Here is a 16,791-nt window from a genome sequence, read left to right as displayed (position 1 = left end):
AGACCAATTTTAAAAAGTTGTTTTACAAAAAAAATAAAGAGGAACAGCTGGCCAAAATGAAGTTCAATTTTTATTTTAATGAGCAAAGCCGTTAGAATTTTTGAAAAGTAATTGATTTACCCCTGTGATTCTTTCAAACAGTCCTGGAACCATAACATATACTATAATAATAGCAAAGCCATATACAATAAAATGACAGCAATAACATTTTTACAGGTCATGTATTTATCATAAACACTGTATGTTACACTGACTTACTGGCAGATAATCTTTGTGTTTACCTGCTCGTTATTTGTATACATTTAAAAATATCACTTGGTTAAAAATAAGATGATTGTAAAGTAAAAAAAGAAAGTGCTGGCTGGAAAAAACAAACCCTGTGGCATCTGGTTGTTGGGCAACCATGTACGTTTTATATTTGTTAAAGAAAACATTTTAACAAATGATTACTATTTTGTTTAATTGTTGGCCATTCGTTCTCATGTACCACTCTGTAGCGGCTGAGAATTAAGACTTTTGTAAACAATGGTCTCCCAACTATGCGGTTGTACAATAATTATTTTGATATAACTTTAGATGTCTCATAAAAAAAAAGAATGTCTTTATACAATGTTTATTTACCTTTCTTAGCATTAGTGTTGTTGTTTGTTGCTCATCTGCTAACCAACACTGAGAATGTCAGATTTTATGACGTGTTAATGAATAATAACTGTTTTGCTAAGGTCCACCTATTTATTGATGTCTCTGCCAATGTTTGAATACTAAAAAAAAAGAGGAACATTTCATAGACATTTAATCAAACTCCAGATTAGTTATAAGTTAAAATCTGAGGTTTAATTGTGATTAGATAATTACCTGAAAACGGCTTCAAATTCAAATATTAGGGCATATTTAATATTGTTAAAATTGCACTGACCCTGGTGTTTTAAGTGCCGTAATCTTTGATCCATCATCATATGAAGTGGGAGAAAATTAAAATCTTCCAAATGACAAGGTAAACCTAGATTAATACAAGCTTACAATATTGCACAGCTACACATTCTTTTTTGTTTAAAGCCACAACCACTATACTAAAGCACTATATGACCAGTTGGACTACATTTAAGTAGGAAAGTGATGGGGTTGATTTTAGTTTTATGTGTATAGATGTTCTACAGTTATTAACTTTGTTTGAATCTACTTACTCTTGACACGGCTTTTCATTTATGATACAGTATTATATTGAAGTCATGGCAGCCTTGCATCAAATTAAATCAACATTTTCATTTCATCCCTGTTTAAGTGTTTTTTTACAAGCAGATACAAGAAAAACGTGGAATATCTAAGATCATATTTGAATATTTTGGCCTTGTCTGTTTGATCTTGTTGCCAATACAGTGGTCTCTTTTATGTTGAAATAAAATGTAGGTACAGTTTCTGACCAAATTCTAAATACTACTACTGTGCCAATATGATCTAAAAGGCTTTTTCACACACAGTAATTAGGTTCCGGTGAGTTACTGCTCTGATTTGCTTAGTAACAGCTGACCGTAACCAGAGTGCTTTCATTCATTTTAGTACATTAATGTTTTTCATATGAAGATTAGTGAGGGTTAAATATTTGCATGTGATCTGTGAATACACACTTGAACAGAACAAGAAAAACATGTAAATGTAAACATGTAAACTTCATTGTAAATGAAGTTGTGATCACAGTGAGAGTGACTCTAAAGTCTGAACCTGGACATAAAAAATACAAAACAAATGACTAATATAGGCTGAATGTCTGTATTTCCCTGTGCTCACCTTGTGTTGGATATTGGAACATTTTATGTACGACTCATTATTAAAGACAAAAAAATATTCATTTCCTTCAGTTGTGACATAAAAGCAGGTGGAAATACATTCATTTAAATATGGTTTTGTGGATTTTGCCGTGTACAAGTGTAAGATGTGTCGTAGTTTCGTTGCTCAAACCTCAAACCGAGAAAAAGGATGCGATGGATAGCAGTCGAAAGCAAAACCCAAGGTACCCTAAGGTTTCCTTTAATACTCATTAAACCGGTACAAAGAGGAGATTAGGCCATGGCCTGTAAGATGATCGTCGACAGCACAGTTTGTTATAGACAGGACCGTTTCTTTGACAGTAGAGATGAATTACTGATTGTTGATGAAATACTGATTTAAGAACAGAGGATGCAGTTTATATGTGCGTTTGTATGTTTCCTCAAAGCCTTACTGCTCACTTTCACCCAAAGTGAAACCCTTCCTTGTCTTCTTCCCTCCCTTACGACGACAGCCCTTCCTCCTCCTGCTGATTGGCTCTCTCGCCTGAAATTCGTAGACGTCCTCCAGCAGCAAATTCCCAACAGAGTAGCTGATGTCAGACCAGGTGAGAATGGAGCCGGCGTAATCTCTGCAAACAAACACGAAACTTCATTTGTTTTTTGTAAATGATGATATTTCAATCTACTCAGAAAAGTCTTTGTAAAAAAAAAAAAAAGTAAAACTCTTGTTTTCCGGTTAAAATGACACATATGTAGTGTCTACTATATATGAGTATATATATGGAAACCTGTGAAGGTTTGTGCATCCTATGTCAACCTTAATTTATTTAGACATATGTCCCTTATTTAACCAGGCAAGAAAAGTCTCACTGAGATTAAAATCTCTTTTTCCAAGAGAGACGTTGCATCATGAAAACGGACAATTCAGAAAACAACCACCACAATGCAAGTGAACAGGTCACTAATTAAAACTCAATTAGAGCAGCTGCATTCATCAAGAGAACACTTTAAAAGGGATTTTTCCCCCTAGACTCTGTTCTCACTCTCGTATGAGTATCACAAAACACAAAAGTCGTAATATGATGAGAATAAAGTCGTAATCTTTCAAGAATAAAGTAATATTATGAGAATAAATTTGTTGTTTTAATGTTGTAAAATGTAAATTGTGGGTGTGACATCAAAAGTGAGTGAAAGAAAAAGAACAATCAGTGCAGTCTCTGTTCTGCCACTCCCACCTCGTCAGGCAACTCAGCCCGCCTGTGAACTGAACACACCTGCTCCTCATCCCCTGCAATCAGCCCAGCATGTGTTCACCAGCTCCACAGTTGCCCCAGTGTTTTGCCCGATTGATCTTTTGCCATGTGAGACTTTACAGCACTGTTCTGCAGTACCGGTACCGACCCTGGTTCACCTGCTTCATCTACCTAACAGGTGTCCTGCCCATGGAGACGTCCTACAGAGTGTTCTGGAAATGAGGCGAGTACTAATTGTTTTCCACAGAGTGGGAGTGAAGTATTGTTTTTAGTGGCTCTGTCTGTCTGTTTGTGTTTCCACACTTGCACTTGCCAATGTGACCAGCAGAGGCCGCCAGAGGATTGTTGCATGAATGGGGTGAAGTCTGCTATCTCTGATTGCCTTCTTTGAGTTGATGCTTAATTTTCCCTGACTCTTTTTCTGTTTCTAACCCTAATTAGAAGTTATAGAGTTAGAAGTTATAGTTTGTAGTTATTAAACCTGTAACCCCTATAGATGGGTGTAAATATAATCTCTTTTCTCTATACGCCTCACCGTTCCAGCACGTAGAAAAAGTGCCGTTATTACTATAAACTGTTCACACACTGATGACCATCACTGACACACACGTTCTTTGTTACCTTGAACTTTATAGAAGTGAATTGATGTAGGTTCATACCTGTAGTTCATGTAGTTGCTGACGTCTTCGTAAAGTAGAGGATAATCCCACATCTGAACGTCTGTCACCTGACCATCAAAACCTGAAATTCTAATCGTTGGCGCACCTGTCCATGAAGACTGAATACACACACACACACACACACACACACACACCAAGTAGATCATTTTAGATCAGAGCATTTTCAAAAATGACATGTAAAGCATTGTGTGACTGAAGGGACAAATTCTTATATCGTATAAATGTCAGTGTCTGTTCGTAGGGGTGAGAAATAAGAGCTTGCAATGATGTCATGATCTCTCAAATTTCAAGTTTTGATTATGGAATGATATATAGTTCACAATAAGTACTTCTGATGCAAAAAATACATTTCTAAAATGTATACAGAAATGACTCATAACTTAATCATGGTCTGCTGGCTGTTTATCATTTTATATATACAGTATATATATATTTTTTTCATAGTAAGGACAGGGAAACTCTTGTGACCAGATGCAACAACCAGCAGTGGGTACACTGGCTTTTCTAAAAAAAAATTTGATCCTTACATAGACATAATACGCATGTAGATACAAATACTGCGTTACTGTACTCGAGTACAAAGTTCACCGATTATATCTGTTTGTTATTTATATTTCTCACAACTTTTACTCCACTACATTTCCTCTAACTATCACTGTTACTCAGAAGAAGAGTGGTCATGGTCTATATTTGCATAGAGCTTTTCTAGGCTTGATGAGCTGCTTTACACTCTAGTTTTGCCATTCACCCATTCACACATGTTTCATACACATTCACTCACTGCAACATGGGGTTAAACCAGTAAGACCTCTTTTTTTTTTTTTTTTTAAAGATGAAGTAGGAGCTTATTTATTATACTATCAATCATCAGCCTAATTTGAGTACATGTTGTGGAACTTTGAGGTGTGGTGCAGACTCAAACCACACAGATTGCCAGGAATTATTTTCCCTGGGTAAATAACTTCCTGGTAATCTGGAAAGTCCCTAGTCCCTAGAAATAGGTACTTCTTGGTACCTTTCTGGTGGAAAAGGGGCTATTGCATTAACGTAAATACATAAATAGAATATTATAAGAGTGTGCTGTTTTAGCCCCAGAACACATGGCTGAACCAGGACGTTGTATTGTTTCTTCTGGTTCAGATCTGTAAAAATACTGAGCGTTGTGAGTGTTGCACCATAATAGTGCATGTTACTATCTGGATGTGAGGGGATCAAGTGGAAGTAAAGCTCAAAATGTTCAGCTGTAGACAGGAAATCAAGTGTCTATTACATTTATTGTATAAAAAAAAAATCCGTTTGACTCAATATAATGCTTTGCTCTCACCTGCAAACGCAGCATCTTCCTGATGCTCATGTTTGAGCCGCTGAACAGCTGGGCCACACTCTTCACGTTGTCCACAGTGACACAGACTTTAGTCCATATGTCCAATTCACTTACTGACATAAAATTAATGTTGGGCTCGAAACTGGAACCACTACCGTAACCACTACCGTAACCACTACTGTAACTACTACCGTAACCATATCCATAACGGTTGGACAGACGAAATAAAGTTTTAGAAGCAGCGCTCAGAATTACAGCGTTGGAGCAGGATGGACAGATGGTGAAGATATTGTGGGACTGTGTGTCACTGAGGTAACGCAGACACACAGACCAACCTGTGGGATTCAAAAGAGTCTTGATTTACACATTCAGATGACAAAATAATGTCATACTTTCATTTAAAAAGACATTCTCAAGATTGTGATTGTTTGTTAATGACTTAATGTTGACATTTCTCATTTCTGACTGCAGTTCTGTTTGAGTTTGCAGTGTGTATGCACTCGCCTGTAACCGAAGGCTGTGTTGTCTGATGATAAGGGGAGCTGGTGGTGGCTGGTCGTGGTGAGTGGGTAGTGGTAGAATATGGTGAATATAAGGTTATTCCTCCCACATTTACAGATAATGTGAACATCTTCCCATTTAAATTTGCTCTTGGAAGACCTAAAGAAGAAAAAGATATCACACAAACAAACATCATTTAAGATCATCTTATACAATATGCAGAATATTTAGATTTTTCTGTACACAAAAAAGATACTCTAGGCTGGATGTTTTGATCATTAGTTATTGATCAATAATTCTAAGATTAGGTACTGTGTGTTTTGTCTTCCTTATGGGGACTTGATAACTTAAACGATTTAATTTTAAGGTCAAGGCATGTTTTAAAGTTAGGGTTAGGTTAAGTCGTGTGTGTGTGTGTGCGCTTACTTGTAGTAGTTCTTGGTGGTGTAGTAGTAGTTTTTGGTCGAGTAGTTGTAGTAGTTTGTGTGGTCGCGACCAATGATGATATAATCACCATCAGAGCAAAAAGCACCTTGTTCTTCATTGTTGTCCAAAGCTGAAAAAAGTGTCCCTACAGAGAAGAGTCCGTGTTTGCAGTGTCAATCAGACTTTGTATCGCAGCACTCTTACTTCCTTGATTAGGCGTGGACCTGCAGCCACTATTGAGTTTCGTTTCTCTGCAAACTAATTGTCAACAAAGGCTGTTACAGCCTTGAACCATGGCCAGAAATAGTCGCATACATTAAAAGAACCAGTGTGCAACGATTTGATTTTGATTAAGTCCTCGAATGGGAAGCTGTCAATAAATACAGTTTTGTAAAATGACAGACTTGGGCATGAGGTAATTTGGAACAACTGCCACTAGGGGTTGAATTAATGGAACCAGATTGCATGTATTGTACAGTATATACAGTACTGTGCTGAAGTCAGCTTTGTTCTCATGTCTTTAAAATTCTGCGATCATTTGGATCGACACTGTTTCTTCACAGGAAGAGGGTCGCTGCTGCGACCAAGGGCCTTCCTGTGGGGAGTTTGTATGTTCTTCCATGTCTGTGTGGGTTTTCCTTGTGTACTCCTGTTTAATTGCTCACACATTCTAATCATAATCATGATTAGTATCTAATCATAATGTGAAATATTAGATTTTTCAGTTCCAGATAACTGTGAATGTTTTGTGTCTAAGTCTAATCTGAGTCTTCAGGAAATGAATGCAAGTCCTTCTCAAGTCATAAAAACCAGACTGTTTTTGTGTGTTCAGCTCCTCCAACGCCACAGTGTTTCGGTGCAGAGTTTATTTTATTGTTTAAACCAAAGGGTAAGAGCTTGTATTTTGTGGCGACCCCTGGAGAGACGAGCCCAAAGAGGAGGAATTTCAAGATTTTCAGGATTTTCAGGATTTTATCAAGATACCTTGATAAAATCCTGATTCATTATCCCCTGATAATGAAACAGGGGATAATTCCTGGTTCATTATCCCCTGAACCAGGGATAATGAGACATCATTTTCCTGCATGGATTGGCTACCACTGAGTCCAGACCTTAACCCTGTTGGGAATCTCTTACGATGTGTTGGACTTGCAGTGGCTTGAATCTTACTCATCATTTGAAGATCTTGATGAAAAATGAATGCAACTCAATTTTCATCAATTGACAGTGCAGTAGCACAATTCATCTAAGCTAAAGGCTTGACCAACAATAGTATGTGACTTTTGGGGCCTGACACAATATGGCACAAATAACCCATTAGTGGTATAGTATTTTGTCTGATAAAAATGAATGACATGGTGTTAACATGAAATTTGCACAGGCATGAGTCATGGGGAAATTTAAGTTATATTAAGGAACATAAATGTGCCAAATTGAATGGGCCAAGTCCTTTCAACTACAGATGACAAGGTGACAGGTGACTTTGATGCTATTTGACATGTTGTTTATGTGACAGGGAGTGACATCACAATTTTACTTCTTAAGTAACAACAGTTGCTTAAGAATAGAATTGGGTTTCAAATCTATCATAACTTGAGGAACATCTCCGTCCTTCCTTTCAGTCTCCTCCTCCTCCTCTCCTTTGCCTCCTCTAGTAATTGTTTTTGAACATTATGCTTCTTAACACAGATGAGGTGATAAAGCATTAACATTAAAGGCCACAGTTCCACTTATCATTATGATGTAATAAAGGTTTAGCTCAGGGGTTAAGGTTAAAGGAAAGAAGGCGATGGTGCAACTTTGGGACTGTCAAATGTTTTCACAGTTTAGGATGAGATACCAAAGCAAAGCCCTCCTAAATTCATTCATACAGTTTACTGACTATTGGCTGGACCATACCAAATTTGAGGATTGGCTGGAAGATCGCAAATCTTTTGATGCACTTATCAGAGTTAAGGATGTTGAATATAAAATCCACAAGGTCATGCTCTACAAATGCAGTCCTTACTTCAGGTGAGTTGGTTAACTGGGCTCAGTGTATCTAATCGGGAAAACAGGAACAAGTTTGGGGAGCATTTCTCATACAGAAATGTTGAAGAACTGATGATTTAAAAAAAAAAAAATAGATAAATAAATAAAAATACACACACTTCAGGGTTGTACCAACGAGTACAAGTATTTCCTGTTGGTCTCAGTATTTACAGATTTTAAATTTTTGGGATCTGGCACAAGACTACTGCTACGGTAAATAATGAACAGCTGGTAAGTAAATGAATGCCGATTCATTGTATATGCCAAAAAAAACACTTTAGTTACGGTTAGTGTGTTACATATGGATACAGCTAGTATGCGTTAAACCATTGTATTCTAAATGCATGCTAATTAAAAAATACTTGATTAGTTTGAATGTGAGGACACAAGGGATGGGACAGCATGATGCTGCACTGTCGGTGTGAAAAGTTTGAATTGTAATTTTCTCTGTGCTGTGTCTCTACCTTAGAGCTCTCTTCAAGTGCAGGTTGACTGAAGATACGGTTTTCAACATCCACGGCCTGTCTCCTGACACGATGCAGCTCGTCATTGAGTTTGCCTACTCGGACTTTGTTAATGTGACTGAGGACAACGTCCAGGAACTGATGGTAGCAGCCGATATGCTCAATATAATGGCTATCATACAAGCCTGCTCTGACTTTCTCTGTGAGCGGCTCTGTGAAAACAACTGCATCGGCATCTGGCAGTTCACAAACATCTACTACAGCCCCAAACTGCAGCACAAGGCCCTGCGCTACATCACTGATCATTTTGAGGAGGTTTCTATGTGTGAAGAGTTCCTGCAGCTCTCTGTGCAGGAGCTCGCTGAAGTCCTTGGTCGAGATGACCTCTATGTGAGCGTGGAGAGCAGTCTCTTTCTCGCCATCTGTAATTGGATTGCCCACAAACCTGAAGAGCGAGAAAGGGACATTGCTCTGCTTTTGTCTAAGGTACAATTATTTTCTTGTTTCAAGGGATTTTTGAAAAATAGACCTCAAACTGAAGCCAAAAGTTTGCATTTGCTTGCTTGTACTTAGACCACTGCCATTGTCCCGGTATACAAACACTTGAAGGGAATTTATTTATTGAATGTTTGATTGTAAGTCTTCTTACCATCCACAAACGTTAAAATATTGAGTGAAGGCTTTATAGCATATTGTGTGAAAATTCTATGAGCTGGCAGAGTATAAACTCAATCTCCTTGTCAGTTCAAAACATGTACCGACCTTGACATCGTCATGTTTATGTCACTGTTGTGTTCTTGCTTTGTCCCAGGCCAGTTTGGGTTCAGCTGAATGTCTATATGCAATTGTAATTGAACTTCAAATTCAGTTGGACTAACCTGTTACATTCACATTTCAATTTTGTGATCGTATCTGCAGCAACCTCACGCTTTACAGCAGTTTGGCTCATTTGACCTGGGGGACCTGCACTTACACATTAAGTTCTGGTCCAGTTTTAGACCGACTTATTTTCAATGAACTAAGACATTTTGGTCACACCTGTTCTGGCCTGTCTGTGTGGAGTTTGCATTTTCTCCAGCTACTCTGACCTCCTCCCACTTATACTTTCCTTCAGGACAGGCGATCGTAGGTTAACTGCAGGGCTTTCAGGATTTAGTTAATGCATTCTGTCCTCTTCTCTTTCTGTAGTTCAGGATGGCTTTGACAACCTTGCAGTATATCTTCACCGACGTGATGTCCAGTAAGTTGGTGAAGAGCAGCGCTGAGTGTCAGCAAATGGTTGTTGATGCCATCCAAACCATACAGTACTTGCAAAGACAAAGACCCTCGAATCCTGTTTTCCGCAACCCTCTCATTCGTCCTCGTCTGCCCAAAGCCATCCTGTTTGCCATTGGAGGCATGAATGGTGAAGGCATTATGGCGTATGATGTCTCTGTTGACCGCTGGGTCAACGTGGTGGTCAAAATGCAGCGTCAATGGGCTTTTCATGGCACTGTCTTCCACGACGGGTACGTCTACTGTCTTGGTGGCTCAGATCGATCGGGGTTGTTTAACAGAGTGAGCAGGCTGGACCTGAGCACACACATCTGGCATGAAATGTCACCGTTGCTTTACAGCCGCTGCTACTTGAGTGTGACAGTGTTGAACGGGTCCATCTATGCCATTGGGGGCTTTAACGGCTTCAGTCGACTCAAAAGTGCAGAGTACTATCGGTCTGAAATCAACCAGTGGATTTGTATCGCATCCATGCACCATTCGAGAAGCGACGCCAGCTGCACAACACTACATAATAAGGTTTGTGAAGTGAGTGATACACCAGACACCAGGAAGAAAAAGTGTGAGCTCATTACAGCCTGTCCTTTTCTTATCAGATTTACATCTGTGGTGGATATGACGGTAACGTGATCCAGCAGACGGCTGAATGTTACAACCCAGAGACCAACCAATGGACGCTGATCGCCTCCATGTCCAATAGGCGTGCTGGGATAGGAGTCATTGGACTTGCTGACCATGTCTATGCTGTATGTACATGACTCACTGCTCACTGTATGAATGGTTGCATTTATACCCTACACTTTATCTGTCAAGTTTGTCAGAGGGCCCAACACTTTATTCTCGAAAGATTAGATTTTTTTCCTTGTTTTGGCCACATAAGCACACTTATTGCGCCATCTCCATTTTAACATGAAGCCTTTCCTCCCACAGATTGGTGGCTCAAATAGCAACCACCTGAGAAGTGTTGAGGAATACAACCCAAGGACCAACACCTGGCGATGGGTGACGTCCATGAATACAGCCCGCAGCAACTTTGGCCTCGAAGTCATCAATGACAGAATCTATGTTATCGGTGGTACAAATGGGAAACAAACCACCAGTTCGGTGGAGTATTTTGACAGTACAACATATGAGTGGACTGAGGCCTGCAACCTGGAGAAACAATGTGGTGCCTTGAGCTGCTGTGTGGTGTTTGGGATCCCCAACATGGCTGAGTATGCTGTCCTTCGTGACTCGCTGCCATTTTTAGACTTGAGGGGCAAGATGGTGGAAGACGCCCCGTGACACTGTCCATAAACCATGTCTCCTAAAAAATAAATAAACTACATTCTCAGTTAAATCCTGTGAGGAACTAATTTTTAACTAACTTATTTACTTGTCTTCAGATGGGCATAACAATGTGATCTTGTTTTATGTTCGTGTCTGGTGCTTTTGGTTGAAATGAGGAAATTGTCATTTCCTGTTAACGTGTGTGTGCGTGCGTGCGTGCGTGCGTGCGTGTGTGTGTACGAACTAACCAGATTTCAGGCTTACATACCAGCATTACAAGACCAATTGGTTTAAGGGACCAATTTTGATTTTTTCCTCGGAATTCCAGAAATATAAATTGATATAATTATTGATTAATAATACTTAAAAACAATATTAATACATAAATGGTATACATACAAGTGGTATTGTGAATAAATATCAATATCTGACGATTATAAACATCCCTGCGCTTTTTATGACCTTTTCAAACAGTGGTCTTATAAACAATGATGTGTATCCGCGTGTGTCGACCAGTGGCCTCTAGAGGAGAGATTTGTTACTGCATGGTTATACACAAGGCGCCATATTATACACAACCTCGCGCCATATACGTCATATCCGGGATGGAAGCTACAAGCCAGAATAACGTGAAGGCTACTACCGTTCGACAGGTAAGTGCTTTTCGTATGTAAGTTTGTATAAACGTATATATGTATATAAACGCATTGACATTGTTATTGGCGGACTTCAGAGACATTACATTTACATTTATTGAATTTTGTGTAAGAGCTGGGTGTTCTGGTGACAGAGCCTCGCTGCATTACACCGGACCTACGTTACCGACGTTTGCGAGGTAACGTTAGCATCGTAGCGCCAGTTTACCGGTTAGGCTCTGGTGCTAACCGGTTAGCCTTGGGTTCGCTTCCGGTGCTAAGCACTGCAGCTTGCTTTGGGTGACGCTTCGCGTACTGCTGCATCGGCAGATAAGACAACCGCCCGGGAGCTTTGATATTTTTGGCTTGCGTGGAAGTAAATTATTTGTGAATATTAATACTGCATATCTATGGACACTGATAACATGGCATTTACTTCGTAGACATGCTAAGAGGAAGGAGAACAAGGGGATTTAAACCACTTCAGGACGCTGAACAGCACATCAGACGAAAGGAGGACAAGACGTTCTCTCAATCAGAATGAATCTGAATCCAGTGAAGAGGAATGTTCGGGTGATGATTGTGATCCAGAAGATGTTCCTGACTCTGAAATGGATACAGGAGATGATGAACCACCAATTAGCCTTGCAAGTTCTAAGTTGCCGGTTGCTGAAGAGTCTCAATTGGATACCTCATTGGAGTTAGATGTTGGAGCCAACACTCATGTTGAAGAATCACCTGACAAAACTTCAAACGACATAAAATGTACCACTTTAAGAAAGGGGCAAAACCTCTGCTTTGTTTGCAAAAAGGCTCATCACAAGATAGCTCGGCATTTCAAAATCCATGTCAAGGAGAATGCTGACATAGCAAAGGCTTTTAGTCTCCCTGTTGGCTCTGTAAGTAGGAAGCAGTTACTAGAGAATCTCCGGAACAGAGGAAACTTCATGCATAACATCAACGTCCTGAACAGTGGAAGTGGTTCTCTTAAAGTGAAACGTAAAGCTCGGAATGAACATAAAAAATATGAATACTGTATACATTGCAAAGGAATGTTTGTGAGAACAGAGCTATGGCGACACATGAGAAGGTGCTCCTCTAAGCCAGAAGACCAGGAAGGGGAAGTGGAAGGGAGAAAAAGAGTGCTTTGCGTGGCATCATTCATCAAGTCGGTGTCTTCAGGAACTGTTGGGAATGGGTTGTTGAAGATGTTAAGTCGTATGCATGATGATGATATTGCAAGTGTAATTCGCAATGACTTTTGCCTTCTTCGCTTTGCGGAGTCCCTTTACAGCAAACATGGACATGACCCTTCAAAACATGACTACATCCGCCAGAAAATTCGTCAGCTTGGAAGATTCCTACAGACAATGCGCAAAAATTGTCCAGCCTTAACCTTAGAAGAAGCTCTAAAACCAGAAAACTTCTTGAATGTCATAGAGGCAGTAAAAGAGACCGCAGGATTCAGCATGGATGAAAACAGTTATAGAACTCCAAGTCTTGCCCTGGAAATTGGACATTCATTGTTAAAAGTGAGTAAGCTTGTTCATTGTCATGCTCTAATGACCGGAGATGAGGGCCAAGTTAAATCTGCGGAAGCTTTCCAGAAACTTTATCGCGCAAAGTGGTCGGAGTACATTTCGCACAGTGCCTTGAGCACGATTAGTGATTTGAAATACAATAAACCATCCAAACTACCACTCACTGAAGATATTGCAAAACTGAACAAACACCTTGATGAAAGTACAGAATTGGCAACTGCAGCACTGAAGGAGGACACAACAGTGAAGAACTATTCCAATCTTGCAAGAACAACATTGACCAAAATAGTCCTTTTCAACAGAAGACGCATTGGAGAGGTGTCAAAGATGAAGCTGAAGAATTTTGTGGAACGGGATTGCTCAGTCAACCATGAGGAAATGGGCTTGTCAGAATATGAACGGAAGCTGTGCCACTATTTTGAGCGTGTGGAACTACAAGGAAAAAGGGGGAGAAAGGTAGCAGTGCTCCTTACACCTGACATGGTGAATGCCCTCGGTTTGTTGATTGAGAAGAGAAGAGAATGTTGTGTGCCTGAAGACAACCAGTACTTGTTTGCTGTGCCAAATTGTCTCTCTTACTACAGAGGGCATCAGAGTCTCAGAAGGTTGGCAGAAGAATGTGGTGCAAAGAAGCCAGATTATTTGCGATCCACGCAACTTCGCAAGGAAATAGCAACTACTTCTCAAATCCTAAACCTTAAGAATAATGAACTCGACCAACTAGCCGACTTCTTGGGACATGACATCGCAGTACATAGACATTTCTACAGACTGTCTGCCATACAAAATGCCAAGATCTCTAAGCTGCTTCTTGCACTGGAAAAAGGGAACCTTCAGAAACTCAAAGGAAAATCTCTGGATGAAATTGAAGGTATTACAATAATGTTAAGTTTTTTTTTTTTCATCATTCTGGCATTTAATAGAAAAAGTCACCAATTGATTAATTGAGAAAATATTTTATATTTTAATAATTAAAAAAGAAAAATGTTCTTAATTCTGTACAGATGTCACAGAGGATGACGACGAGGATGAGAGTGAGGATGAGGAAACTATTGCGGCTGGTGAATCATCATGCAGCGATGTTCCTGATGAAATAAATGGTATGTATTTTGAATAAAGTCACGAGAATGACAAGAACTCTACAGCGCCTTGTAGAGTATGTGGATATATAATGGAGGGATATGCACCATCTCTTAGATATTTGCTCATTTAAGGCATCTGCATTTGCTGATAGACTGTTATTCAGGATATTCCTTTTCATTTGTCTCCTTGTGTCTTTAATACATTCAAGAAACCAAGAGTGAATGGTAGGGTCAAGTTGGGTTTAATGTGCAATTGTATGTATTATAGGGCTGAGTGATATGAATCAAAGGTTACATCTCCATATATTTTATCTGAACGGTAATGTATTTTTATTTGGTTGATAACAAAAAGAATTAACAAACAAAAGTTACCCTACTAATTTACATTAGTAAGTGACCCAAAATAGTAGTCCAAGTACAGTTTGCAATAGTAACTTATTCTGAGAAGTTATTTGAATGCACTTATGTATGTATGTACGCATGTATGTATGTACGTACGTACAATATTGTAGCCAATCAAACTAACAATCTTTTCTTTTTTTGTTCAGTGGTAAGCAGGCGTCACATGGTGAGACGAAAGTGGACAAAAACTGAAGTAAGCGCAGTGATGAGACACTTCAGTAGTCACATTAGCAAAGGCAACTTGGCGTCCAAGAAAGAATGTGAGGTCTGTAAAAAAGCACAACATCCAGCACTGAAGAAAAGAACAATCCAGAATATCAGGGACTGGGTCAGAAACAAGGGCCTCACGTTTAAAAGGCATTAAAGGGGATCATGTTTTTTGTTTCTGTTGTTTCTAAGTTGGTTGTTGGTTGTACAGAATTTTCTCAAATGTGAATTAGTGCTGGTGTTTCTTACTATAAGTTTATATCAAGGTATTTGTTCATAATTTCAAACATTTTTACGCAGGCAACAATGCATGAGTGATCCAGCGAGAGTGTGTGTGTGTGTGCATGCATGCTCACATTGAGCTAGTAAGAGAGGGAGCAGAGAGTGTGTGCTTGCATTAGGCAAGTGGTCGAGTGAGCGAGCGATGACTATGTGCGTGCTCGCATTGAGAGAGAGAGAGAAGAGTGTGTGCGTGCTCGCATTGAGAGAGAGAGAGAGAAGAGTGTGTGCGTGCTTGCATTGAGTGAGTGAGTGAGAGAGAGAGAAGAGTGTGTGCATGCTCGCATTGAGTGATTGAGTGAGAGAGGACTGTGTGGGTGTGCTCGCAGTGAGTGAGTGAGAGAAAGGAGTGTGCATGCTCGCAGTGAGTGAGTTTGAGAGGACTGTGTGGTTATGCGTTCTTGCATTGAGTGAGAGAGAGAGGAGTGTGTGCATTCTCGCATTGAGTGAGTGAGAGAGAGGAGTATGTGTGGGTGTGCATGCTCGCATTGAGAGTGTGAGAGAGAGAGGAGTGTGTGGGTGTGCATGCTCGCATTGAGTGAGAGAGAGAGAGGTGTGGGTGAGCGTTCTCGCATTAGTGAGAGAGGAGTGTGTGCGTGCTCGCATTGCGCAAGTGGTCGAGTGAGAAAGAGAGCAGTGTACTAGTTTTTGATATAATCAGTTAAACTGTCCAGCACTTTGTCAGTTGCACAGAAGTTGCTCAGATTATGCAAATTTGAATGTTATGTCAGTTGCATGAATTGATAAATAATTATCAATAAACATTTTCAGGTTTTTCAAATTTTTAATGCAGTATATTTTGTTCATATTCCATGTTTTTGAAGGGTAATGTGTGGCATACTACAGACATAATCACAAAATGGTTTTACATAGGAAAAGAAATTAAGGTTTTGTCTCCACCTAGTGGTAAGTTTTAAATAACATTGTTTGTATAAGCCTTGTAATATTTGTCAGTCCTTAGACCCCCAAGAGGCTAGACCTGTGTGTTTGTAAGTAAACTGACCTCCTAAACCCCAGTCCTCATAGACCCCCAAGAGGCTAGATCTGTGTGTTGTAAGTAAACAGACCTCCTAAACCTCAGTCCTCATAGACCACCAAGAGGCTAGATCTGTGTGTTGTAAGTAAACAGACCTCCTAAACCTCAGTCCTCATAGACCACCAAGAGGCTAGATCTGTGTGTTGTAAGTAAACAGACCTCCTAAACCTCAGTCCTCATAGACCACCAAGAGGCTAGATCTGTGTGTTGTAAGTAAACAGACCTCCTAAACCTCAGTCCTCATAGACCACCAAGAGGCTAGATCTGTGTGTTGTAAGTAAACAGACGTCCTAAACCTCAGTCCTCATAGACCACCAAGAGGCTAGATCTGTGTGTTGTAAGTAAACAGACCTCCTAAACCTCAGTCCTCATAGACCACCAAGAGGCTAGATCTGTGTGTTGTAAGTAAACAGACCTCCTAACCCCCTGTCCTCATAGACCACCAAGAGGCTAGATCTGTTTGTTGTAAGTAAACAGACGTCCTAAACCTCAGTCCTCATAGACCACCAAGAGGCTAGATCTGTGTGTTGTAAGTAAACAGACCTCCTAAACCTCAGTCCTCATAGACCACCAAGAGGCTAGATCTGTGTGTTGTAAGTAAACAGACCTCCTAAACCTCA

The 16,791-nt window shown here is 39.9% G+C and overlaps 3 protein-coding genes across 5 annotated transcripts; 2 read left to right on the top strand and 1 right to left on the bottom strand.

Annotated features, from left to right (window-relative positions):
- Window positions 1-93: 93 nt before the first annotated feature.
- Window positions 94-6,161, bottom strand: LOC131460832 (uncharacterized). Its single transcript, XM_058631656.1, has 5 exons — window positions 5,951-6,161; window positions 5,528-5,683; window positions 5,024-5,358; window positions 3,679-3,797; window positions 94-2,395 (listed from the first exon to the last, which is right to left on the bottom strand). Exons 1-5 carry the CDS (start codon window positions 6,066-6,068, stop codon window positions 2,215-2,217), a joined length of 909 nt encoding a protein of 302 aa, XP_058487639.1. The 5' UTR covers window positions 6,069-6,161; the 3' UTR covers window positions 94-2,214.
- Window positions 6,162-7,500: 1,339 nt separating this feature from the next.
- On the top strand, window positions 7,501-11,063 carry LOC131461128 (kelch-like protein 10). Of its 2 annotated transcripts, XM_058632143.1 has the most exons (6): window positions 7,501-7,963; window positions 8,451-8,931; window positions 9,634-9,953; window positions 10,062-10,239; window positions 10,317-10,466; window positions 10,651-11,063. In XM_058632143.1, exons 1-6 carry the CDS (start codon window positions 7,740-7,742, stop codon window positions 11,002-11,004), a joined length of 1,707 nt encoding a protein of 568 aa, XP_058488126.1. In that variant the 5' UTR covers window positions 7,501-7,739; the 3' UTR covers window positions 11,005-11,063. The 2 variants fall into 2 exon arrangements, with proteins under 2 accessions (XP_058488126.1, XP_058488125.1); XM_058632142.1 differs by having other exon boundaries at window positions 9,634-10,239.
- Window positions 11,064-11,562: 499 nt separating this feature from the next.
- LOC131460222 (uncharacterized) lies at window positions 11,563-15,916 on the top strand. 2 transcript variants are annotated; one of them, XM_058630510.1, is made up of 4 exons: window positions 11,563-11,642; window positions 12,068-14,036; window positions 14,170-14,265; window positions 14,796-15,916. In XM_058630510.1, the coding sequence occupies exons 2-4, from the start codon at window positions 12,236-12,238 to the stop codon at window positions 15,011-15,013; spliced, it is 2,115 nt and encodes a 704-aa protein (XP_058486493.1). In that variant the 5' UTR covers window positions 11,563-11,642; window positions 12,068-12,235; the 3' UTR covers window positions 15,014-15,916. The 2 variants fall into 2 exon arrangements, with proteins under 2 accessions (XP_058486493.1, XP_058486492.1); XM_058630509.1 differs by lacking the exon at window positions 11,563-11,642 and having other exon boundaries at window positions 11,684-14,036.
- Window positions 15,917-16,791: the final 875 nt, after the last annotated feature.

This window comes from Solea solea, chromosome 6 (assembly GCF_958295425.1).
Source record: "Solea solea chromosome 6, fSolSol10.1, whole genome shotgun sequence".
NCBI lineage: Eukaryota > Metazoa > Chordata > Actinopteri > Pleuronectiformes > Soleidae > Solea > Solea solea.
This window is presented reverse-complemented; position numbering and strand designations above follow the sequence as displayed.